General features: G+C 37.9%; 5 protein-coding genes across 5 annotated transcripts in view; 1 reads left to right on the top strand and 4 right to left on the bottom strand.

The window, feature by feature from the left end:
- CBG19783 overlaps window positions 1–5,056 on the top strand; it is a gene marked incomplete at both ends in the record, with an annotated part of 11,695 nt that extends 6,639 nt beyond the window's left edge. Inside the window, 7 exons of the mRNA XM_045241597.1 lie at window positions 756–1,471; window positions 1,880–1,968; window positions 2,375–2,703; window positions 2,753–3,823; window positions 4,296–4,631; window positions 4,681–4,917; window positions 4,963–5,056. Coding sequence (XP_045096859.1) covers window positions 756–1,471; window positions 1,880–1,968; window positions 2,375–2,703; window positions 2,753–3,823; window positions 4,296–4,631; window positions 4,681–4,917; window positions 4,963–5,056 — 2,872 coding nt within the window. The remainder of the gene's footprint in view (window positions 1–755; window positions 1,472–1,879; window positions 1,969–2,374; window positions 2,704–2,752; window positions 3,824–4,295; window positions 4,632–4,680; window positions 4,918–4,962) is intronic.
- An 850-nt stretch (window positions 5,057–5,906) lies between these two features.
- Cbr-vps-28 lies at window positions 5,907–7,826 on the bottom strand (the record flags this gene model as incomplete). Its single annotated transcript, XM_002640669.1, has 3 exons — window positions 5,907–6,179; window positions 7,156–7,418; window positions 7,733–7,826. The coding sequence occupies 3 exons, from the start codon at window positions 7,824–7,826 to the stop codon at window positions 5,907–5,909; spliced, it is 630 nt and encodes a 209-aa protein (XP_002640715.1).
- A 213-nt stretch (window positions 7,827–8,039) lies between these two features.
- Window positions 8,040–12,566, bottom strand: CBG19781 (the record flags this gene model as incomplete). The annotated part of the gene is made up of 5 exons (XM_045241596.1): window positions 8,040–8,157; window positions 9,036–9,347; window positions 10,269–10,680; window positions 11,206–11,338; window positions 12,480–12,566. The coding sequence occupies 5 exons, from the start codon at window positions 12,564–12,566 to the stop codon at window positions 8,040–8,042; spliced, it is 1,062 nt and encodes a 353-aa protein (XP_045096860.1).
- Window positions 12,567–12,936: 370 nt separating this feature from the next.
- CBG19780 lies at window positions 12,937–16,450 on the bottom strand (the record flags this gene model as incomplete). The annotated part of the gene is made up of 5 exons (XM_045241595.1): window positions 12,937–13,254; window positions 13,817–14,035; window positions 14,318–14,604; window positions 15,559–15,950; window positions 16,347–16,450. 5 exons carry the CDS (start codon window positions 16,448–16,450, stop codon window positions 12,937–12,939), a joined length of 1,320 nt encoding a protein of 439 aa, XP_045096861.1.
- A 509-nt stretch (window positions 16,451–16,959) lies between these two features.
- On the bottom strand, window positions 16,960–26,080 carry Cbr-agef-1 (the record flags this gene model as incomplete). Its single annotated transcript, XM_045241594.1, has 10 exons — window positions 16,960–17,080; window positions 17,321–17,470; window positions 17,527–17,631; window positions 17,693–19,367; window positions 20,050–21,374; window positions 22,262–22,418; window positions 22,467–22,962; window positions 24,073–24,333; window positions 24,440–24,841; window positions 25,913–26,080. 10 exons carry the CDS (start codon window positions 26,078–26,080, stop codon window positions 16,960–16,962), a joined length of 4,860 nt encoding a protein of 1,619 aa, XP_045096862.1.
- Between the last annotated feature and the right edge of the window lie 167 nt (window positions 26,081–26,247).

Here is a 26,247-nt window from a genome sequence, read left to right as displayed (position 1 = left end):
CTTTGTTTAAATACAAGATACAGTTTTTAAATAGTATCTTTTTGTAGTATTCGTCGAGTTCTATCATATCAAATTTAATTGGCCCAAAAATATTGACTCTTAGATAAACTATGCCAGGGCCCGCGAAGGCCCGGAAAAGGCCCGGATTACAAGTATGGAGAAAATAATTGCGGTTTTTTTGAGCTATAGAACTCCTAGAAATGTCAAAAACTGAAAGAGGAGATAGATTTTTTCTGTAAAAAACTTTCAAAAATGACCATTTTTTACATTTTTTTTCTTCCGGAAAACGACCATACATGAATCTATAACCAGTAATTAATTTTTTAAGAATCATTTGAATCATCTTGGAACTCCACAAAATCAGATAAAAAATTCTGAAATTATGGTTTTAGACCTGCAATTTTGATCGCGTTTTTTTTTTTCGTAAACACAATATCTGCATTTTGACGGTGTTTGCAACACCTACAAAAGAAAATAAGCCTTCTACAGTATATTACAGTAATCTTCGCGCGAACACCGTTCCATCAAAAAAAAAATCGGAAAAATGTTTGAAAATAGCTGAAAACTGAAAAAGGTCTGAAAATTTTGCAAAAAATCGAAGAAAAATCGCAAAAGACCGCTATTTTTTCATAGTTTTCAGTTGTGTGGGAATTCAAAAAATAAGATTCCAGAACCCTCCAGAAGTTTCCAGAAATGGACGAGAAATGAGATTGTCTCGCTTTTTATAGCGATTCTTCGAGAAAATCAACTTCCAGATTCCATCTCTACTACTGGCCTGCATTCCTGATGGCCGCTGATCTACCCCTCCCCCAGCGAGTATTCGTTCATGGTCATTGGCTAGTGGACAATGTAAAAATGTCAAAAAGCCTGGGAAACGTTGTGAATCCAAAACACGCAATCGATAAATTCACTTCTGAAGGTCTCCGATACTTTCTCCTAAAACAAGGAAACCCAAGCAATGATTGCAGTTTCAGTTGGAATAGTTGTCTAGAAACCGTTAATAGTGATTTGGTGAATAATGTAGGCAATTTGCTGAATAGAAGTACTGTAGAGAAGATAAATAAGAGTGGGACATATCCTAGAAGAGTGGAATTGGAGAAAAAGGTGAAAGAAGACACCGAAAAGCTCCTGGAGATGCTAGAAGAGAGCAGAGAGAAATGTGAGGAGCTCTACGATGATATGTACTACTACAAAGGCATCGAGCAGTTGATGCTGACGATGAAGGAGGCGAATCGAGTGTTCCAATTGAGTCAACCATGGAAAGAGACGGATTCGGAGAGACTTGAGAGTCTCCTTTTTGTGACTTATGAGACAATTCGAATTGTTTCGATTCTTCTTCAACCCATCACTCCAAAAATGGCGAATTTCTGTTTAGATCGACTAGGAGTAGATCAAAGGAATTTGGAGAGCGCGAAGTTCGGAAGTTATGCGAGTGGCGGGAAACTGGGTGTAGATCAAGGAGTCTTCATTGGTAGAATTCAGAAATAATAAAAGTCGATAAATTTATGTAAATTTTTAGGTTTTTGTTCTCGCTTCTCATTAGTAGAATTGTTTGTTCTCTCCGGAATTTGAAAATTTTGAATTTCGCGGGTTTGGCGGGTCTCGCAACGAAAGCACCTTTTGTGAGCCGTCGAGAACGCCACGAGCTCAGATTCGTATTTTTGTAAATTTTTAGTTAATAGAATTCAGAGAAGCAGCATTATTTATGCATTTTTAGGTTCTCCATTTGTTTTGTTTCCTTTTTGTTGCATATTTTCAAAAATAAAGTCCTCCGGGTTTTTTTCTTTGTTTTCCTGTGAAATTCATGTCCGTTCCTCATGGTCAATTTACTTTTTTCATCGAATTTTTAAATTAATCTAATATGTGAAATACGTTTTAGGCCAACTGGAAATTATGGCAACACCGACGGCGGAAGAAATCACCGAGGAGACGAAGCAGCGGCGCGAGCTGATCCTTAGAAATTTGCAGGTAATTTTAGACACTTAAATGTGTGATTTAGTCCCAGAAACTATGAATTTTTCACTCTGAAATAGGACTTTTCGACAGCCGACCGCATTTGCGCGTCAACATGACCAAGAGTGCCTTGCGTACGCAGCATTCACTCTGGCGCGCATGTGCACTATTTCGGAAACCTTTTTAATTTGTCGCCAAAATGCAGGTGTCTCGGTGGAAGGGATACAAGGCTGATTTTCGCGAATCTCAGAACTCTCTTGGCTGGAATTTTTTTAAATGTTGATTTTTTATAACTATAGGCTTTGGCTGGAACGCCTTTTATCCCTTCCACTGGGACATCCGAAAAATGGCGCCAAAAAGTACCTTAGCGCCGTTATTTTTAGAAAACTCATTTTCTCAAGGTATGTATTTATTTTTTCAGGAATCGCTCGGAGTCGACAAGCTCACGCTCCAACTAGGAACCCCTGGAAAAGTGCCACATGTCTATTGGGGAACAGCAACGACTGGCAAACCACATGTCGGATATCTGGTTCCAATGCGAAAAATCGCGGACTTCCTTCAAGCCGGACTGAAAGTGACCATCCTGTTCGCAGATCTTCATGCCTATCTCGACAATATGAAGAGTACTTGGGATGTGTTGAAGAGTCGAGTTGTCTACTACCAGAAGGTCATCATTGCGTTGTTGGAGTCATTGGATGTTCCTATTGGACAGTTGCACTTCAAGAAAGGAACGGAATACCAATTGGAGAGGTTCGCTATAGATTCTGAGAGCTCTTTTTTATTAATTTTTGATTTTTAGAGACTACACGGATCATGTACTCCAATTGACGGCCCAAGTTTCCCTTCGCGATGCTCTGAAAGCTGGTGCCGAGGTAGTCAAGCAAGTGGAGTCGCCACTTCTCTCAGGTCTTCTCTACCCTCTTCTTCAAGCTCTCGATGAGCAATATCTCAAAGTTGACGGCCAATTCGGAGGAGTGGATCAACGGAAAATCTTCATTCTTGCCGAGGAACAACTCCCGAAATTGAAGCTTGGAAAGCGTTGGCACTTGATGAATCCGATGGTGCCAGGACTTACTGGAACCAAAATGAGCAGTTCTGAAGAAGACTCGAAGATTGATGTGTTGGATGAGTCGGATAGAATTCGTAGCAAAATCATGGGTGCCGCTTGCTCGAGAGATCAACCGGACAATGGAGTTCTCGCTTTCTACAACTATGTACTCTTCCCCATTGTGTCGCCCAACGCGATTGAAATTTCCAACCAACAATTTTTCGATTTCAATGCTTTGAAGCAAGCGTATTTGGATGGAAAACTCGATGAGTCGGCTTTGAAGACGTTCCTATCTGATTTCCTAGTGAATCTTCTGGACAAAGTCAGAGCGAAATGCGACACTGATGAGGTCAAAGAAGCCAAAGAAAAGGGATACAGTAAAGTTGTGGAAGCAGAGAGTACTCCGATTCCAGAAGAACCGATTCCAGTGTTGAGTGCGGAGCAGAAGGCGTGGAAAGAACGGATTCAAAATGGAGGAGAGCTGTTCAGTGAGGATGAGCTGGTTCGAGTTTTGTCCAGTGTCTCTCCTTCAAACCCTCTCCACGTGATGTTCGTTGCTCATGGAAAAGGAAAGTTCCATCTTGGATTCGTGTCACCGCTTCTCAGAATCAAAGCACTTGTTGATGCAGGAGTTCCTGTGAAAGCAACGATTCTTGTCTCGGATCTGGAAGCTTATTTGGACAATCAGAAGGTGTCATGGGGAGCGATTGAAGCGAGAGGAATCTACTATCGAGAGACTTTCCTGTCACTTATCAAGAATTTGAAATTGGAGGATGTCGTGGAGGTTAAGGTGGCAGCTGAACATGAGAAGTACTTTAATAAGTGAGTTTTGATTCAAAAAGTGTAAATTGCTGTATTTTGATCAAAAATCAAACAAATATTCCTCCGGTGGCTGACGGCCGATTGTGAGTTTTCTAATCCCTCATGTGCCGAAGAAACGAGCAAATTGAAAAACTTCAAAAAAAACTTTTTCAATTTTTCAAAATTTCGAATTTTTTCTTCAGAATATTGTTTTTCAAGCCATTTTAGGTCGTCATATCAATTTTTATCACAATTGATAGACTTTGAAATTTTTCGAAAAATCCAAAATTTTCTAGAAACATTTTCTTGATTTTCAGTCTGTTTTCACCTTTTCAAAAAAAATTCAAAAAAATCCAAATTCGCACGCTTCTTCGCCGCAGGGAGGACAAGAAAACTCAACATCGGCCACTAGGCCGCCAGATGCGATTTTTCTCATTTTAGAATAGAAAAAAAAAACAAAAATGAGCAAAACGATTCACAACTTTATTTCCAGGGACTACGTACTCGATTTCTATAAAATGGCATCTGCTGTGACACGAGATGAGACAACGATCTGCGAGGGAACTGCTCTATCCGGAAATCTGGTTCCTCTCATCTACTCACTCAATGCACATATCTATCGTCCGGACTTATTGATAATCGGAAACGATTCTACAGTATTCGCTGACCTATCATCCCGTCTTCTGAAATGCTTTGGATACTCAGCGATTGCTCATCTTGCAATTCCAACTGTTCCAGGATGCAACGGACAGAAAATGAGCTGCTCGGTGCCAGATTTCCTTCTAGACCCATTGGATACACCGAAGCAAACCAAAACGAAAATCGCGAGGTATTGTGAAAAGGGGGTGTTTCAAAATTTGAGAAATCTGAATTTCCAGAAGCTTCTGCGAACCTCAGAACCTGGAGGGTAACGTGGCGATGCAGCTTGCCGATCAGATAGTCTTCCCATTGCTCAACGGATCCTCTTTGAGTATTCCACGATCTTCGGATAATGGTGGTGACGTGGCAGTCTCTAGCTACAAAGAGTTGGAGCATGAGTTCATAACTGGCTCCAATCCAGAGTTCCCTCTTCATCCAGGAGATTTGAAGAATGCCGTCGTAGGAGTTATCAATGGGTAAGGATTGAAGAATTGGACTTCCTTTGAAAATTCAATTTTCAGACTATTCGACGGAGTCCGCGCAGATTTCAGTGGTAAGGAACGCGAGAAGTTGGTGAAGGACGCGTTTACAGTGTCGAAGGGGAAGAAGAAGTAAATTATTGTCTTGTTGGCTCTTAATCTCATTATATTTATTATTTTCGGAATTGCATCGTTTTTTCTTCTCCTTTTTCCTTTTTTTTATGTTATTCGCTGGTTTATTCAGAATATAAAGTATCCAATTTTTATGCTATCACTTTTAAACTATAGCCTTGTAAAAATCAGAGATTTCGATTGTCCATTTTTATGTTTGTCAATTTTTTGAGATTTTTTGTTAAGAAAACGTTTGACGTTCAATTTTAGGTACCGGATTCAAATATCAGATCGAGATCTCTTTTCTGAAAAAAAAGTTATGGACAAAAGCCTGAAACCGAATTTTGGCTTAAGTATAGGCTTAGAAAAATCCTTAATAACTTTGTTCAAATAAGAGATTTGGGCCTGAAATTTTGGGACGTAACTTGAAATTGAATGTGGAACGTTTCTATGACAAAAAATCAAAAAAAAAAATTTTTTTTTTTGGATTTCGAAAAAAATGCCTTATGTAAGACTTAGCTTTTTTTCGATCAAAAAAAAATGTTTGTCAATTTTTTGAGATTTTTTGTTATGGAAATGTTCTAAATTCAATTTCGAAACGAATGGTCCAGATTTCAGAGCAAGAACTCTTCGCTGTCACAAGTTATGGATAAAAATCTGAAATCTGGGATCAAATTTAGGCTTTAAGATGCATTTTTAATGAGGGAAAAAAATCGAATCAAGCAGAATTTGGGGGAAGATAAGGTGGAAAATGAAGGAAAAAAAAGTATACACACAGTACATAATTAAGTAAAATTGTGAAGGGAAAAGCGCTCAATTGACGTTTTTGAGAGTTTCAATAGAGCACATTTTCAACAAAAAAATTGAACAATAATTTAATGTTTCTGTTCGTTGAGCGCCTTCTGGAATGACTGATAAGCGCCTTCGGTGTCGAAAATCATTTGACGAGCCTCGTCATCGGAAATCTCATCAGTGGCGGCCATCGAAGACAGACGATCGTGCCATTTTTTGACTTTTGTAGTGACATTCGCATCGATTGGAACACGAGATGTGGAATTGATTGCGTTGTAGAGATCATCCAGAACTGGATACAAATCATCAACGGCACGAGTATTCAGACGGAGAGAGTCCAGGAATGTGATGAATTGCTGAAAGGAGAGATTATTGATGTTTGGAGGGATTTTCGAAATTTGAAAAATTCCCGATAACTTTTAAAACAGTTTAAAGAACTCTGACTTTCCAGATTTATAAAAATTATCGGAAAATTGGGTTTTCGACAATTGGAAAGGATTGATGAGCATGAGGATAGTGCGTAAATAGTACTGAGACTACAAACTACAAAATTCGACAGAAAATTCTCATTATTTTGCACTAAAAATCATTGAAATCCGTTGAAAATGAGCCGAGATATTGCGTTGAGAAGTTTTACTGAGGCTTAGATAAAAGTGTAGTTTGTAGTTTCTAAGCCTCAGAAAAAAATTAACAAGCTTTACTGAGGCTAAGCGACTACAAACTACACATTTTTGTAAATTCGCTATCGACATTCGTTGAAATACCGTTTTACTGAGGCTTACGAAAATTTATAGTTTGTAGTTTCTTAGCCTCAGCAAAAACCACCAAGCTTTACTGAGGCTAAGCGACTACATACTACAAAAAAATTCGCGAATTTTCCATCGAAACTCATTGAGATAAAGCTTTACCGAGGTTTAGAGAAATGTGTAGTTTGTAGTTCTTAAGCCTCAGTGAAGGTCGCTAGTGCTTACTGAGGCTAAACGACTAGAAACTACAAAATTTTCTAAGCCTCAGTAAAACAAAGCACGCCCTTACTGAGGCTCAAGAATTCGCGTAGTTTGTAGTCTTTTATCCTCAGTAAAACTGGCTAGTTTTTACTGAGGCTTAGAAGCTACAAACTACACTTTTCTCTAAGCCTCAGTAAAACTTCTCAACGCAGTATCTGGGCTCATTTTTAACCGATTTTAATGATTTTTGGTGCAAAATGAAGGGAATTTTCAGTAGAATTTCGTAGTTTGTAGTCTAAGCCTCAATAAAATCGAATTTCAAAAATCTAGAACCAATTTTTTTCAAAATTTTTCAAATTTCCTCCTATTTCTCTGTGTCTCTAACCTCAACAATAGAAGCAATATGTTTGAGAACATTGCCCTGATCATCCTTCACCGTAATCGGCCGTCCTTCTCGAATTCTCTCAATCGCCGCCGGACAATGTAATCGATATTTCTTGGCGAATTCCTCGATGCTCGTTGCTCCATGCACCAAACGCATCGTCACTTTGTATTGATCGATTAGTTTGAAACATTCGGTTTTGTACTCGTCAGCTGTCACATGATCTCTACTGAACATCTTCTCCAAGTGCTCCAAAGCGTTTAGAACTGCAAAATTTTGAAATTTGAAAATATGATAGTGATAGTAGTCGGCAGTCTTAGCGTAAGCAAAAAATTCTCGAAATTTAGATGAAAAATAACCAAAAACGGTTGAAAATGAGCTGAGATGATTACACGTTTCACTGAGGCTTATAATAATTTGTAGTTTGTAGTCTAAGCCTCAGTAAACTTATCAGCCTTTTTTCTAAGATTCAATTTGTCAAAATCGAATTATTTTTTGCCTTGGTATTATTTTTAGAAAAAACTTTTAAATTTTGAAAATTTGTTTTATTTTTTCGCAATTTTAAAAAGGTCCCCCAAACCTGCAAAAAGCTCCGATAAATTCTCCATTTGCTCTCGCTCCGAATGGTTCTCAAATAGGCGCACTTCGCGCATCAGATTCGAATTTTGGGACATTTTTATGCTGAAAATTTCAAAAATTTGACTTAAAAATATAGAAAAAAGGAATTTCAGCGATTTTTAAAGCGCTTGAAATTTAGAAAAAATAAAGAAAATAGAAAAAAAAATTAAATTGAAAAATTAAATTTATAAGCAATTTAATACAACTTGAAAGCAAAAAAAAAACCGTATTTACACCCAAAAATTCGAAAAAGTCCAGAAAAATAAATATTATAATTGCATTAGGGCGTATTTGTGTTTTCTCGAAACATTCGACAAAATCATCCGTCCATCATAGGAAAGTGAGGCAAATGACCACGGATCGGCTGATGACCAGGCGCACGAATATCTGAAAAAAAGGGAGATTATGAAATCATTTTTTTTGTTTATTGATAAGAAAAAAGATGAGTCATTCAGCGAAAAAAAGGTATTTTTTCAATATTTTTTTTTCTTACTGAGGCTTACGAAAATTTGTAGTTTGTAGTCTAGGTAAAATCTAATGAGCTTTACCGAGGCTAAGCGACCACAAACTACAAAACAGTTCACGAATTTCCCATCGAAATTAGTCGAAATACAGTTTTACTGAGGCTTAGAAAATCTTGTAGTTTGTAGTTTCTAAGCCTCAGTAAAAACTAGCAAGCTTCACTGAGGCTAAGTGGCTACAAACTACAAAAATGTTCGTGAATTTTCCATCGAAGTTTCTTGATATACAGTTTTACTGAAGCTAATGAAATTTTGTAGTTTGTAGTCACTAAGCCTCAGTAATAACTAACAAGCTTTACTGAGGCTAAGCGACTACAAACTACAAAATGTTCTGTCTCAGTAACACAAAACCAGCCCTTGTTGCTTTACTGAGGCTTAGAAGTTTATGTAGTTTGTAGTCACTAAGCCTCAGGAAAAGCTAGAAAGTTAAAAATCTTTACTGAGGCTAAGCGACGACAAACTACGAAAAAGTTGGCGAATTTTCCATCGAAATTCGTTGAGAGAAAGTTCTACTGAGGCTTAGAAAAAATTTTAGTTTGTAGTTTCTAAGTCTCAGTGAAAAACGAGACATTTTTACTGAGGCTTAGAAACTACAAACTACACTTTTCTCTAAGCCTCAGTAAAACTTCTCAAAGCAATATCTCGGCTCATTTTCAACGGATTTCGATGGTTTTTGGTGCAAAATAAAGAGAATTTTCAGTCGAATTTTGTAGTTTGTAGTTTGTAGCCTCTCCATCCACTTACACACTATCCTCATGTTCATCAATCCTTTCCAATTGTCCATCTTGTAACTTCTCGACCAAATCCTCGTCCTCTTCTTCCTCTTCCTCATCATCGTCGTCTTTAAAAACTTTCAATTGCTCACTACTGACACTTTGAGCACACGAAAGAACAACGGATGCATCTGAGCCGCCCGTGAGAAGAAGTTGGTCGTGTACTGGATGAAATCGAACACTCCACACCCAATGAGCGTGTGGATGGAGGGACATCACAGCTGATGACGTTCGTCGTGTATCCCAGATTCTGACGTATCCATCGTCACCGCCGGTCGCGATTCTGGAAAAATTGGAATTCTCGAAAATCCTGAAGCTTATAAATTGCTCTAATATTTTAAATTTTTCGGGGTTTCTAAATTTTCAGGCAGTTCGTAAATTTGAGAAAAAGTTTGAAATTTCTGGAAATTCAAAAAAACTGATAAAAAATTCAAAACAACAATTCACTATTACTGAGGCCTAGGAGGATTTTTGTAGTTTGTAGTCTTGAAAAGCGCGATTTCAAACACTAAAAATTGGAAAATATCGAGAAAAAATTTCGATTTTTAAAACGAATTTTCGAGGGACGAGATTGAATTTTTTCTTCGATTTTTTGCAAGATTTTCAGACCTTTTTAGGTTTTTCAGCTATTTTTGAAGATTTTTTTTCGATTTTTCCGAATTTTTCGTCTGAAATTTGATGGAACGGTGCTCGTGAGGATTACTGTAGGTTACTGTAAAAAGCTTATATCCTTTTTTGTAGTTTTTTTTTGGTTTTCTTTTCATATCAATTTTCACGTAGATTGTGGTGTTTTTTTCAAACTACAAACTACAAAACCGAAGGGTTTCTACAGTGATCCACAGTAATCCTGAACACTGTCCCGTCAAATTTCAGACAAAAAATTCGGAAAAATCGAGAAATAATCTTGAAAAATAGCTGCAAAAATCAAAAAAGGTCTAAAAATTTTGCAAAAAATCCAAGAAAAAATCAAAATGGCTTAGTTGAAAAATTGTAAATTTTTATTGAAATTTCAAATTTTTAGTGTTTGAAATCGCGTTTTTTCAAGACTACAAACTACAATGATCCTTCTTTTCTGGAATTTAAAACCCTGAAATTCGAAAAAACTGCATTTTTAAAGACAGTTTTGAATTCAAAACACAGAATATTCTAAATTTGAGATTTGCGATTTAAAAATCTCAATTTCCAAATGTTTCAAAAAACTCACACATGCTGCAAATTGGGATTAAAATCCATTGCAATTGTCCGATGTAAATGTGCATCTTTCACTTTTAAATGTTCATTTTCAGTCCTAGAATCCATACACATGACAGTTCTTCCAGTTGTCACACCCAACATATTTCCATCGAAATGCGGACTCCAACGAACGCCAAACATCTCATTCTCCTCATTTTCCAACTGGATTTTCATCGTTTGCACAATCCTCGGCTCATTTTCCATATCCAATAGTTGAATTTCAGGTACGAATGGTGTCAAAGTGGCACAACGCATTGAAGTTGGCTCCCATTCGAGACATGACATCACTGGTTCGGTTGGCAGACGACTTACGGTCTCCAGTGTTCGTTTGTCTTCTTCGATGTTCCATATTGTGATTGAATGAGTTCCGCCGAGACTGCTAACTGCAAAAAATTCAGGTTTTTAGAAAGATAAATCGTGAAAATCGGTTGAAAACGAGCCAAGTTATAGCGATGTTAAGTTTTACTGAGGCATAGCAAAATTTGTAGTTTGTAGCCGCTTAGCCTCAGTAAACTTGTTTCCCCGGTATCTCAGCTTTTAGTGGAGCAAATTGAATGATTTAACAACGAAACTGATTCTGGAGAGCTGTAGTTTGTAGTTTACAAATTTTCGAATAAAAATATTAACGAAATTTTGTAGTTTGTAGTCGCTTAGCCTCAGTAAACTTGTTTCCCCGGTATCTCGGCTTTTAGTGGAGCAAATTGAATGATTTAACAACGAAACTGATTCTGGAGAGCTGTAGTTTGTAGTTTACAAATTTTCGAATAAAAATTTTAACGACATTTTGTAGTTTGTAGTCGCTTAGCCTCAGTAAAACTTCAACACACTTTAAGTCGGCTAGTTTTCAACCGTTTTCGTCGGTTTTTTTCAAATTCAAATCCGGACCCAGTCCACTGGAGCGCACTTACAATCGGCTGTACACGTCGCAACGATTGTACTCTTCGTAGGATGGGCAGCGATTGCGCGGACTTCTCCAGCTGGGTGTCTGAAGCATTTTGACATCAAACGAGAGGCGTCTGGATCCATGAAGAGCTTGTTGACCTGGAATATTACATTTAAAACTGAAAAAAAAATCCTAAATTTTGACTTAAAAATCATAAAAATCCGTTGAAAATGAACCGAGATACACTCAATAGAAAGTTTACTGAGGCTTAGGAAATTTTGTAGTTTGTAGTATGAAAAAAAGCGAAAAATACCCGAAGTGTTGATGTATAAATCATCGAAAACGGATGAAAAAGAGCTGAGATATGTCGATTTTTAGTTTTACTGAGGCTAAGAACGCTTTGCAGGCTTTGCAGTTTGTAGTCTACAAGTAATTGTAAGCCTCAGTAAACACCATTTTTTCGAAGAGATCAAATTTTTTTCAGAAGCTAGAAGGCTACAAACTAAACTTTTTTCTAATCCACAGGAGTATTTCACTGAGGCTTATGGAAATTTGTAGTTTGTAGTTTCTAAGCCTCAGTAAAAATTTATCGCTTTCTCTGAGGCTAAGAGAGAGAGAGAGAGAGAGAGAGAGAGAGAGAGAGAGAGAGAGAGAGAGAGAGAGAGAGAGAGAGAGAGAGAGAGAGAGAGAGAGAGACTACAAACTACAATATTTTCTTAGCCTCAGTAAATATTCAACTTTGCCAGTTTTTCGTGATTTTTTTTACTACAAACTACAAAACGTTTCTAAGCCTCAGTAAAACTTCCAAGCTCGTTATCTCAACGGGGCTGAATTCAAATATAGCCCCCCACCCCAATTCAATTCCTATTATTGGTTTACCGAGGCTAAGCAACACGAACTACAAAAACTTCATAAGCCTCAGTAAAACGCTCACTACTAGTGGAGGAAGGTTTTACTGAGGCTTAGACTACAAACTACAAAACAAGTATAGGCCCCCACTATGTACTGGTGGGGGGTCATACTTTAATCAACCAATTCAACTTCAGCCCCCCACACCTCAGTAGACCCCCCCCCCCCATTTTTGTACTGGTTCTCTACTATAGTTGTTTATAAGGGGGTCATTTTGAGGTGTGGAGCTATATTTGAATTATATGAAATATTTGAATTATTATGAATTATTGAATTATTCGATTGTTTTTGAAACTACAAACTACAAATTCCCCTTAGCCTCAGTAAAATCCGAATTTCCCCGGAAATTCTCACCTGATTCTTGTCATTTTTGATATTATTCGTTCCAACCAAAAAGCAAATATTCTCCTCATCGGCCGTCATCGATGTCATGCATCTCGCCTCACAATCCATTCCAAACATCAGGCATTCGCTCATTTTTCTAGAGCTGAAATTGAAATTTGGCTGAAAATTCTTCAAAAAAAATTGAAAAATTAGGTAAAAATCTGAAATTATTACAGCTAAAAAGTCAAAGAAAAAAGAAGAAAAAAAGGAAAAAATCTTATAAAAACCGTTAAAAACATTGTTTTAAAGCTTTGAAAGCACTGATTTTCGGTGGGGGAAATTGAGCAGAAAAATTGAGTTTTGAGAGCAAAAAAAAAACAAAGATAAGGCACATGAAAAAAGGCTATCTCCTAATTATTACAGAAAAAAAAAAAATATAAAATTGATTTTTTTTTCAGAATTTCCAGCTAAAAAATATTCTTAAAAGTACAAAAATCTCAAAATTTTCAGATTTTCTTTCAGACTAATTAGTGGTTGTTCCAGTGCCACCAACAAAATACGAGTGATAGACAACACCCAACAATTGAAGTGAGAAATTGATGAGCAATGTGACAACGAGCAAAAATGAGAAGAATGCACGACAAATCGTGGTGTCAAAGACGAAGCGAATCGGTCCGGTGAGCGCCAGAGTGTTCAATTCGGCGTTCTCGATGCCACGTGGCGCGCCGAGCCATGACAGATTCCCGGTTGTTTTGAGGAGGAGAGCGAAGAGGAGAGCGAGGATCGCGGGACCGAAATATTGAATTGCTGCACAGCACAGATAGCGGTAGTAGCGATAGATCTGGAAGCATATTTTGAAAACTTTACTGAGGCTTAGAAGAATGGGTAATTTGTAGTTTTTCTTTTTTTTTCTTTCAAAAAAGCAAAGAATTCTCGAAATTTTGAGGTAGAAATCATCAAAACGGTTGAGAAAGAGCGGAGATAAAGCCATTTTTCGTTTTACTGAGGCTTAGAAGATTTTGTAGTTTGTAGTTTCTAAGCCTCAGTAAAAACTTTGTTTGATTTGGGTCAAAATCAGTTTACTGAGGCTTAGGCTACAAACTACAAAACTATCTTAGCCTCAAGTAAATTCCTAACATTGATTTACCGAGGCTAAGCAACACGAACTACAAAAACTTCATAAGCCTCAGTAAAACGCTCACTACTAGTGGAGGAAGGTTTTACTGATGCTTAGACTACAAACTACAAACCTTTCTAAGCCTCAGTAAAACTTCAAATCGATGAATCTCAGCTCTTTTTCAACCGTTTTCGATGATTTGTAGATCAAAATGTTGGAAATTTTTTGCTTTTTCGTCATACTACAAACTACAAAACCCTCCTAAGCCTCAGTAACACGCACTTACCATCGCCTGAATCGTGTAGTTCTTGACTTTTCCCGACTCGGCTCTCATTTCAGCGACTTTGTCGTATGCCAAATTGAGATGCGCTTGTAGATGCGAGACGCGAGTGATGAATTTGGTGAAGACCCAGAAGAGGAGAAGATAGATACGGATGATGTCGAGTTGCTCGATGGTGACGCTGGAAATTTCAATTTTTGAGGGTTTTTGGGAGTTTAGAGGGTTCTGGTAGCAAAAATCAGGTTTGAAATTGAATTTTTAAGCTATTTGAGAGCTAAAAAATGACCAAAAATCAGAAATTCAGTTGTTTTAAAGCCTCAAGAAGTGAAAAATTCAAAAATTCTCACATTTTTCTCTCGGTTTTTTGGGCTTTTGAGAGTTTTTAGAAGGTTTTGAAGACTAGAAGTCAATTGAAATATGAAAGATTAAGCTTATTATTTTTTTTGAGAGCTTGAAAATGGCTAAAAATCCTCACATTTTCCTCGGTCCCTCCACTAGCTGATGAACTAATGGCTTTGAAAACGAAGCCAGAATGAAAGCGGGTAGAAGAAATGCCACGTGGTCGACAGCTCTTCGGATTCGTCCATCGATTTCCAACGCCTTCAGATACATCATCGCACAACGGAAGTTTGGAAAAACGAGCATTGCGGAGAGCATCGAGAAGAAGACAGACAGCGAGATATACATCATCAGAGGATTCGTCGGACGATAATCACGAATGTTGGCGGTGGAATTGTCGAAAAGTCCTGAACTCTCGACGAAATCCGCAATGTTCGTGCTCAGCTTGTCGTAGGCTGAAATTGATAATTAGGTCAAAACTTAAAATTCAAAAAAAAATTAAAATTCTTCAAAAATTCGAAAATCTGAAAACTGGAATTCCTACCGACCTCACTATTTTTTTCCAACTCCATAATTTTCAGAAAGCCAAAAAAAACCAGAAGAGAGTTTACTGAGGCTAATGCCATTTGTAGTTCGTAGTATAAGACTCAGTAAACTTATTTCACCGGCATCTCAGCTCGTAGTGAACCAAATTGAATGGTTTAACAACGAAATGGATTCCGGAGATTTGTAGTTTGTAGTTTCCGTACAAAATTTTGAAAAAAACTTATTTCAGCTAATTGGAAAATTTTCAGATAATTGGAAAATTTCGAAAACCTTGAAAATTTAAAAGTCTGGAATTCTAAAAATCAAAATGTCTAGAAATCTAGAAATTTCAGAAACTTGTAAAGAAAGATAGGTTTTCAAAAATTCTCAAAATCTGAAAATCAGAATGTTCAAAACATCAAAACCTTCCAAACTAAAAGCTCATCTTCCAAAAATTTTAATAAATTAAAATGAGCCAAGTTATAGAGATTCCAAGTTTTACTGAGGATTATGACATTTTGTAGTTTGTAGTTTTTATTTTTCTTTCAGAAAAGCAAAGAATTCTCAAAATTTTGATGTAAAAATCATCAGAAACGGTTGAGAAAGAGCTGAAATCCATCGATTTTGAGTTTTACTGATAGTGAGGCTTAGAGCAAATTGTAGTTTGTAGTCTTAGCCTCAGTAAACTAATCTCACCGATATCTCAGCTCGTAGTGAACCAAATTTAATGATTCAACGACGAAACGGATTCGGGAGATTGTAGTTTGTAGTTGCTTAGCCTCAGTGAAACATCAATAAACTGTGTTTGGCTAGTTTCCAAACGTTTTTAGTCGTTTTTGGAATTTTCCGATTTTCGAGAAATTTCCAAACTTTAAAAAACTCACCTTCCAACATTTGAATATCAAAAATGCGATGTGAATTCATGGCAAAAATGAATGCAAACAGAAAATAGACGGCTCCAATGGAAATCATGAACCCTCTCTCATCGACACTCGAAACCAAATACGAGGAAAGTGTCATAAGGACTTGAAGGACGAACATAATCACGACGAGCATAAAAATAATGGAAACATTGAAATCCTTATTTTCAGGCATCACAAAATTATAGATTTCCGAGAGAGTGTAGACGAGAAGAGACACAGGGATGCAGAGACACATCCAATGGAGTTGGGTGTACATTTCGAATTGGACGAGATCTGCCACGTTGACTGGATAGAGACTCAATTGGAATGGAGACGATTTGGGAATCGAGAATCCTTCGACTGCTTCGTCTTCTCTGCAAAAAATCGATTTTTTGATCATCAATTTTAACTTTTTTAAAGATTTTTATAATTTTAGAAAATCTAAAATTCTCGAAATTGGAATTTTTCGTTTAAAATGTGAACTACAAACTACAAATCTCCAGAATCTGTTTCGTTTTTGAATCATTAAATTTGGTTCACTACGAGCTGAGATATCGTTTCTTTTTAATGCTACAAACTACAACTATCTCTAAGCCTCAGTAAAAACCAGCTTTACCTCTTTTTTCTTCGATTTCTCTGATTCAGTTTCTCCTTAGTCGGCGGTAACAACGCCTTCAGCTCTTGATTCGACGGTGCCAGGAATCGATATAACCTGAATATTTTTTTAATTTTTAATTTCTTTTTTTTTGGAATTTCTTTTCAGATTTTACCCATTCGTTATAAAGACATCAATGAAATTGGCTCTTCTGACTAATTTGGTGATAATTGTCACCGCAATTAGACATATCACCACGTGGAATCCCAGTATCGCCATCTGAAAATTCTTTAAGTCTTGCTGAAATTCTTCAACTTAAAAAAAATAATAATTGGGTAATTAACCATGGCAAAAAAAGAAAAAATTTTAATTTCAATTTTCATAATTAAATAATTTTGATTTTCAGAAAAAAGCAAAAACCGTAAAACCAATCATATCTGTGTGAGAGAGAAAAGGCAATTAATTAGGAATAATTTAGGAGAATTAATTAGAGAAACATCAATTATCACATTTCAAGATTTTTTGATCGGATTGGGGGAGAAAAGACACTAGAATTTGAGAGGGGTAGACACAACCAAAAATTGTAGGCAAAAAAGAGAAAAAATTAAATTATATTCACAAAAAAAGAGAGTAAAGCGAATCAAATAGAGTGCTTAAAACGCACTTTACATTTCTGAAAATTTGGGAATTACAGTATTCAAAAAAACAGAAAATTGAGCAAAAATGTAAGAAGTCTAAGTGATTTTTTATGGGAGAGAATCTAATTTTATGGATGAAAAAAAAAACATTTATTTTTCTACGGATCCATTCGGAATTTTTGCTGAACACGGTGGCATCCATCGACGGAGCAGATCTGCCAGGGAACGTCGCATTTGTTGGCCTTCTGCAGTCACCACAAGATCGCAAAGTCTGAAAAATATATTAAAACCGGTTGAAAAAAATCCAAGATACATCAGTTTTAGGTTTTACTGAGGCTTAAAGGAAGTTGTAGTTTGTAGTCTAAGCCTCAGTAAAACCTTTCTCTACTACTAGTGCGCGTTTTACTGAGGCTTAGAAGATTTTCTAGTTTGTATCCTAAGCCTCAGTAAACTCATTTCTCCGCTACTAGTAGATCAATTCGAACCAAACAAAAACGAAAATGACACTCACTTCAATGGGAATTCCGGTCCAAGAACTGGAAGGAGCTCAGTTGGAAGAGCGATACACTCTCGAAGCAATTCACAAATCACTGGTCCGTAAGCGGTTCGGCGGGTGTCCGATTCAGCCTCTCCATACCCATTTAGTGCGAGGGAGACGACTCTGGAAGAAGTTTTGGTATTTCGGGGGAAATTTGGCGGGTATTAAAAAAAACTCACTCCAAAACCCTCTGCGAAATCTGTCCAGCAATCTCCTGGGCTCTTAAATCATAAAGCAAGCGTAGAATGATGGCAAGCATGGCGCTCAATGATCTAGTCTCCTGGCTGAAACTTTTCAGACATTTTAAGACAGAAATTCCACAACAAATATTCAAAGTAAGCTTACTTTATGAGATTCGGCTTACTCGATCCGCGTAGTCCGGCCTTCCAAAGCAGCGTTCGTTGCCCATTATTATCGTTAAACTGTTTAGCCAGCTTGTGACTCTCCGCCAGCGCATCACAAATGCTCAAAAGCAGTTCTGGAGACATTTGAGTGAATAGACCATCCGCTTGAAGGCTTTTGGTAGTCTCTCTATGATCACCAAGCACAATTCTCGAGACAGCTTCAACTAGTTCATTCTGCACAACACAGAACACAATTTGCTCGGTGAACAAGGCGTCAGATCCATTGCTTTCAGGCATTTTCCCATTTGGTGGCTCCCAAGTCAACAACGATTTCGGAAGCGTCGCAGAGAACAGTTCTCTGATAAGCTCTATAGTTTGTTCCCACATCGATTCAGTGAACCTCTCTCCATTCTGAGAGATGAGAGACTCCAGACAATTGATTGTACATCTGGCGAGCTGCTCATTCTGCTGACGGATGAATACTGCGAACTGTCTGTAGATCATAGGAAGAGCGTAAACGGAAAGTTGGGTATAGAATTGGGTGAAGACTTCTACGACACTCAGCATAGCGTGATTACAAGTCGTCGACATCCATTCTCGCTTATCGCTCCGATGATCATCCATTTTCGAGGGATCGAATATACGGAACACGATTTCAAAGAGATCCTTCCACCATTCTGGTCGGAAGTCCTTTCCATGAGTCTTCATAATTTCAAACATCACCGTGAGACTTCTGGTTCTCACATCTAGTTTACATCGATTGATAATACAACTGAGCTCGAAGAATATCGGAAACCATCCTCTCAACCAAACATGCTGATCGGCAGTCAATCCCTTGTGACTATGATCATCCTTCCGGGCGGCTTCATCGATTTTATCGCTATTTTCCGACACATAGTCCGCACAGAGTCGAATCAAACGAATCGCCTCCATATTCATATCAGGAAGATTCGCATTGCACGCAAACTCCTGAAGGCACTTCAATGCCTCCTGGAATGAGTCCAGAATCGATGGGAAGTCTTCTTTGAATCGTTTCTCAATGACGTGGCTTGCAGTGAGGAATGAGGTCTCGACAATTTCCATTGACGAGTCTCCAGCAGCAATTGTCCATACAGAGAAAAGATTCTGCCATCCAGATTTGAGCCTATTCGAGTGAGTCTCAACAAGATGAGTACAGCATCGAACCACCAGATCCCTTGTTTGTGTATTCCCATTTTTGACCATAATAACCTCAAAAGGCCGTAGAAAGTCTTTTTGGAACTTGAAATTTGGAAGTTCTCCTTTCTCCAAAAACTTGATTGAGAGCTGTCGAAGAGCATCCACAGAGAAGTAGGCAACGGCTTCGTTGGAATTACAGCCAGCCGCGTTGAAGTGTTCACCAATGACATGCCAGATTCGACTCCATTCCAAACGGATTCGATTCATATTGTAGAATGCCACTTCGACAACTTTTCCAAGTAAGAACATTCGAGGAGCAGCTGGGTGGGAGAGTTCTTCTCGAGATACTGCACAAAGGGCTCTGACAAAATGGACGATGGCTTCTGCGGAGAGACGGGCGGATCCATTGAATATTCGATCGATTGCAACGACGACTGATTGAGATGAGGTCTCGCCGAGAGCGTCTTGAAGCGAGTGCAGGGTTTTTTCGTCGATTCCACCGGTGGCTTTGAGGACGTCTGGAATTTAATATTGTTATTAGGGAAGACTACAAACTACAAGTTTTAGAGACATTTTAGCTTTTGTTTCGTTTGATTTGGACCACTATGAGCTAAGATATCGATTAGTTTACTGAGGCTTGAACTACAAACTACAAAATTTAATTTTTTTAAAACAAACTACAAAATTTATTAGTTTGCTGAGGCTTGGACTACAAACTACAAAAATTTCCATACTTGCAACGGGCCGGGCCGAAACGACAATTTTCCCGGCCCACCCTTTCTCAGTAAAAAAAAAATTTCAGTAGTCAAGAGAGTTTTTACTGAGGCTTAGGCTACAAACTACAAAAATTTCTAAGCCTCAGTAAAGTGCTCACTAGTAGATTTTACTGAGGCTTAGAAAACTAGAAACTAGAAGTTCCTCTAAGCCTCAGTAAAGTTTTCACTAGTCGTAAAGACAGTTTTTACTGAGGCTTAGACTACAAACTACAAAACTTTCTTAGCCTCAGTAAACATGTGAAATTGCTGTAATTCTGCTATTTTTCGGCCGTTTTCAGCCGTTTTTGGCTCAAAATTTGTCCAAGTTTCAAAACTACAAACTACAACAAGTTTCTTAAGCCTTAGTAAAACTTGAAATCGATGTATTTCAGCTCATTTTCAACCGTTTTTGATGATTTTTACAGCAAAAAAGAAAACAACTCACACTGCCGACTACTATCACTATCATGGGACATGGCACTGTTGAGTCCGGTACCAATGAGTTGTACCAATTCCAACGAACTCATACACTTCATCACATCAACCCAATTCTCCTCCAAAAACTGTCCATCCTCGTCTCCAATCAACAAAAGCAGCTTGATCGCTTCGATATTCTTCACTTTCATCTCTCCCAACGAATTCTTCGCAGTGAGCAATGTGAATCTAGCCAACGCCTGGATGAATGCATTCCGTTCTAGGTTTGCTTGAAGTACACACGCCGCCCGTACTCCTAAGCGGAATCCACGTAGACACAACGACCATTCCTCCTCGTCATCTGACATTTGGACGCCTACAGAGAACGCGGCTAGGCAAGGGGTCCAACAGATCTTGAACATTGGTTTCACGTGATGTTGGTGTTGTGCAGGTGTGAAGAATGCGTCGGCGTCAGATGCCGATTCCATTAACGCTCTTGCTGTTTCGGACAACGCCTCCATTTCCAACGCAGCCATTGCCCTTCGCTCCTTATCTGTTGCCAGGGCCCCTTGTCCTGGTGTGACGCGAGATCTGAGCAATGCAGTTGCTCCGGCCCTCATCTTGATTTCGTTCTTGGAAATGTCTTCAAAAATTGCTTCTAGAAGCTCAGTTGGGATGTTTCCACCCTCGTTAATTCCTCTGTTCATATTTATGTATCCTTGCTTTGTCATCTTATTCTTTACAGTCTTATTATGCAGGTCTGTGGTTAGCATGATGATTGAAAATGCTAGAACATAGGCGGCATCGGCGGAGGCGAAGATCCCTTGACGTGGATTACAGTCCAAATAGCGGGAGGCGAATTTCAGCATCAGTCGATCGATCTTCTGAGCCTCTCCAGGTAGACGGAACTTTTCCAAGAACAATCGAAGTGCCGCAAGAATATCAATCGATGAGAAGTCAAGGAAATCAATGTAGGCATGCATTACAGAATTATTGAATTCATCAGAATCTCCTAGAAAGTCTCCAACTTGTGTTTTATTCAATCTTTCCTCCTTCATCATAAATTCTGCGACTTCTATGGCATCGGTTCCAACGAATCCGTGATCTTGGAGGAATTTCAGACCCTTTTTGGGCTTCTCGGAGAACAATTGAATTCCTTGCTCCATTAGATTCTTTTGGTGTTTTAGATTCTCGAATTTCTCGAAGGTGGTCTCATCGCCAGGAGCTTCGTTGGCCTCCACGGCTTCATCGATGTCAGAGGTGATTTTTTGAACTTCACAGACTTGCCACCAATCCACAAGACACTGGAGGAGGTCTGTGAGGCAGCTGAGACCAAGGAGTCGCATTGCTCGTTCTCTGGAAGGATAAGAATGATTTGGTAATCTTAAAAATTGTTTATTGCATTAAAATTAGTAGATAAATATGAAGATTCACCTAGAAACAAAGAAAAAGTCCGCTAAATCTCGAAAAATTCGTTCTGGAAGGTTCTCTTTCTTCTCTGATTTTACTGAGGCTTAGACTACAAACTACGAAATTTCTAAGCCTCAGTAAATTCCTTTTTTGGTTTACTGAAAAAAATTGAAATTTTTCGAGAAAAATTGGCGATTTTTAGAGCAATTTTTCCAAAGGCAAATTGATTTTTTCTCCAATTTTTTTGCTGAATTTTTAGGCCCTTTTAGATATTTCAGCTATTTTTGAAGATTCTTTTTCGATTTTTCCGATTTTTTTGTCTGCAAATTGATGGGATGGTGTTCCAGATTACTGTAGGTTACTGTAGAAATTATTTTTGTAGTTTTTTTTTTTGGCAGACACAATTTCATCTGCATTTTGACGTTGTTGTTTTTGAGAAAAAAAGCTACCAAAGGAATTTCTACAGTAATCTACAGTAACCTTGAACACCATGCCATCAAATTTCAGACAAAAAAATTCGGAAAAATCGAAAAGGAATCTTCAAAAATAGGTGAAAAACCTAAAAAGGTCTAAAAATTTTGCGAAAAATTGGATTAAAAAACCGTCAATTTCTCTCGAAACTTTTCAATTTTTCAGTAAAGCAAAAAAGGAGTTTACTGAGGGTTAGAGAAAATTCTAGTTTGTAGTCTAAGCCTCATTAAAACCACTTCGCCTGTATCTCAGCTCACAGTGGTCCAAATCGAACGAAACCAAAACGAAAATGGCTCTAGCGATTTGTAGTTTGTAGTCTGCCTTTTTTCTACACATTTTTATGCAATAAAACAACCCCTCACTTTTCCTTCTGCGCCGGTGGTGAATTCTCATTGATCGTGGTCCTTGTCGTCTTGGAAACAACCTCTACAATCGATTTAAACAGATTTGGAGACGTCATATCACAATCGTAATTTACAAACATATCAACCACAGACTGAGGATTCGCCAGAATTTTCGCTGAAAATTCAAGTCTACAAAATAGCTTAAAAACCTACAGTAACCCACCAATCGTGTTCAAAACTATCCATTTCTGTTCAAAAGCACAGGTATTCGAATCCAAAATTGGGAGAATCACACTATTGAAGAATACCTCAATGGAGGCTTTCAAATGGGCTTTGAATTTGTCTAGAAGCTCCACAAAGATGGCTAACGACTTCTCAAACACCTGGATGTTGGAGCTGACTGCGTTTCGAGTCAACGCCATGCACAATGTCCTTTTAATGACTATAATACAAGGTTGAGAAGATTGAAGGACTGATGACGAGGATTGGAGAACGAGTAAAAGCATTTCGAGGGCAAGAATTTTGGATCGAAGTGACATTTCGTTTGATGGACCTCCTTCTTCTTTCTGGGCGAGTATACAGAGGGCTCGGAATACGAGAAATGCATCTTTTTGATACGAATTTTGAAATGTGAATTGATCATCTAGTGGGGCTTCGGATTCTCCTATTGTTGAGCCAGCGGGTCGATGGGTACCGCCTCCTTCGCTAGTTTCGTCTGTCTGCAAATTTTTGAGTTTCAGAAAATTAGGAAAATCAGAAAATCGTGATTTCAGAATTTGAATTCTCATTTTATAGCAAAAATTGCAACTTCGAAAAAATATAGCGTTTTGAAACTTTTTACTGAGGCTTAGGGAAATTTGTAGTTTTCATTCTCAAAGCCTCAGTGAACTGCCGACATACCATGTGTTACTGAGGCTTGGAAGCTTTTGTAGTTTGTAGTGTATTTAACCTCAGTGAACCATTCTACGCTTTACTGAGGCTTACACTACAATCTACAATTTTTACTAAGCCTCAGTAAAAGCTCCAAACTGGCACGTTTTCAACGAATTTTAGTGATTTTCAGCTCATCGCTAGAGAATTTTTTCAGAGACTACAAACTACAAAATCCCTAAGCCTCAGTAAAAAGGTTCGTTTTAATCGAATTTCAGCGATTTTCAGCTCGTTTCTCGGCTATTTTCAGCTAATTTTCAAAGACTAAAAACTACCAAATCGAAAAGCCTCAGTAAAACATCAACATATTTTTAAACTACTTTTGAAGCTCACAAAACTACAAAACCGCCAGAAAATTAGTAAAAATGACCCAAACATCATGAAAACAAGTTGCAAATGAGCCGAGCTACAGCGTTTTTAATTTCTACTGAGGCTTATGGAAATTTTGAAGTTTGTAGTCTATAAGCTTCAGTAAACTAGCTGTCGACAAATTGAATTTTCCTGAGGCTTAGAAGCTTTTGTAGTTTGTAGTGTATTTAGCCTCAGTAAATCTCTCCAACTTTCACTGAGGCTTAGAGAATACAACCTACAATTTTTTTGCTAAGCCTCAGTAAAAGCTCCCATTTGGCTAGTTTTCAACGAATTTTAGTGATTTTCAGCTCATTTTTTTCAGACTTTTTCGAGAGGCTACAAACTACAAAATCCCTAAGCCTCAGTAAAAAGGAAATTTTCGTAGCTTTTGAGAATTTCAGAGAAAAATTTCGGAATTTTGTTTGGTATACAGTAGCCTACAGTAGTTTCTGCAAACTTCAAATTGCATACAGCTTCTACAAACTACAATTGTCGCTAAGCCTCAGTAAAAACTCCAAATTGGCTCGTTAAAAAAAATCAATTCTCACCGCTTCATTGGACACCGTCGTCGCCACTAACATTTCCACGACTTCCCGTACTACGGTCTCATCATCTTTAATATTCCCAAACATCTCCATCCTCCCAAAAACCGTACTAATCACTTGAGTCAGTGTAGCTTTCGCCGTCGCCTGATTCACATGATTTTTCGACGTTAGATAGATGTTGAAACACGTTCGAACTGCGAGAATCAGTGATGCTCCATGCACTTGACAGTGTTTCGAGAGCACTACGGCGAGAACTGCCTGCAACTTTTTTCACTGGTTTTATGGGGGTTTTTTTTGCTTTTTTTTTAAGCAGGAAATTTTTCCAAAATGCGTTTTTCCCATAATTTCGAAAATCGCAAAAATCCCTCACTTTTATCAACTGCAACAGCACATTCTCATCGGTTCCTTGACCCAAAAACGGAGCACAAATCGCCTCGACAATTCGATCAATGAGTTTTCTCTCGGGATTCGATGTATCCGGACCTCTTCCAGTCAAATGACCGTAGGCTATCAGCTTCTGAAGACAATCCAAAGCTGTGATCACGACACGTGGATTCTTCGAGTTGCATGCCAATTCGAACGGCAAGAAATATCGATCGGCTTCGATGAGAGCTCCGGTGGCATCTGGCAGATGTTCGCCGTTACTGCTACTGCTACTCGTTGTGCCCGCTTGCTCTTCGGCAAGTTTTATCTCTTCTGCAGGGGAAAAATTAAGTTTTTGGGGTCTAGACATTGAATAGAAATTATATAATTTGATTTGAACAGATTTTTTCTATGGAAAAAAGGAGTTTGGAGCTGAAAACGACCGAAAACGAGTGAGAATGAGTCAGATAACAGCACTTCGGAATTTCACTGAGGCTTAAGAAAATGTGTAGTTTGTAGTTTTAGGCTCTAAATCCAGAAATTACAGCCAAAAGCGACCAAAAATAGGTGAGAATGAGCGTTTTGAAATTCTACTGAGGCTTATGAAAAGTTGTAGTTTGTAGTTGTTAAGCCTCAGGAAACTCGCAGCCGACAAGTTAAGTTTTACCGAGACTTAGAAGCTTTTGTAGTTTGTAGTGTATTTAGCCTCAGTAAATCATTCCAAGTTTTACTGAGGCTTAAACTACAAACTAAAATTTTTCGCTAAGCCTCATTAAAAATTTCAAACAGGCTATTTCAACGAATTTTAGTGATTTTTAGTTCGTTTTTTCAGAATTTTTTAGAGACTACAAACTACAAAATCCGTAAGCTTCAGTAAAAAATTCAAAATGTCTCATTTTCGCTGGATTTTAGTGGTTTTCAGCTCATTTCTCGACTATTTTCTGCTCATTTCTAAAGACTATAAACTACAGAATCCCTTCATGGGAGTTTACAATGTTTCAGCTTTTTTTTCAGCAATTTCCAGCCATTCTCAAAGACTACAAACTAAAAAATCAAAACGGCCCAGTAACAAAACTGCCGGAAAATGAGTAAAAATGAGACAAAAATTATGAAAATCGGTTGAAAATGAGCCGGGCTACTGCGTTTCTAATTTTTACTGAGGCTTATGAAAATTTGTAGTTTTTATTCTTTGAGCCTTAGTAAACTAGCTGCCAGTAAGATAAATTTTACTGGGCTTAGAAACTTCTGTAGTTTGTAGTCGCTAAGCCTCAGTGAATCTCTCCAGCTTTTACTGAGGCTTAAACTACAAACTACTATTTTTCGCTAAGCCTCAGTAAAACTTGAAATCGATGGATTTCAGCTCTTTCTCAACCGTTTTTGATGATTTTTAAAGCAAAATTTCGAGAATTTTTCGTTTTTTCCGGTTTTTTCACAATATTGAATGCATTTTCTCACGGTTTTTGACCTTTTTTCAGCCAACAATTTCGAAAGAAAAAAGCTCACCCAGTGCATTATCACAAGCTTTTTTGAGCTGCAAATTCTCCTTTTTCTTAATATCCTTATCAGCTAGAATTTTCTCTATTCCACTTCTTAAAAACATGTTGCCAATCGATTTCTTTGTTGAAGAACCGGTCGACACTTGTTGCATTTCTAGAAAGTTCTATGGTCGCATTCCCTGCAAAATTTGTGTCATTTTTTCCTTTTTTTTAGTTAAAAAAGTGCAAAATTCTGGAAAAATAGCTCCAGAATCCCTTAGTTTATTAGTGTAAGAATTGATGAGTGGACACGACAATTGTGTGCAATTGCGCGTCAGTT

This window comes from Caenorhabditis briggsae (assembly GCF_000004555.2).
Source record: "Caenorhabditis briggsae complete genome, chrI, whole genome shotgun sequence".
Taxonomy (NCBI): Eukaryota; Metazoa; Nematoda; class Chromadorea; order Rhabditida; family Rhabditidae; genus Caenorhabditis; species Caenorhabditis briggsae.
The sequence above is the reverse complement of the archived record's forward strand: the minus strand, read 5'-3'. Positions and strand labels throughout refer to the sequence as shown.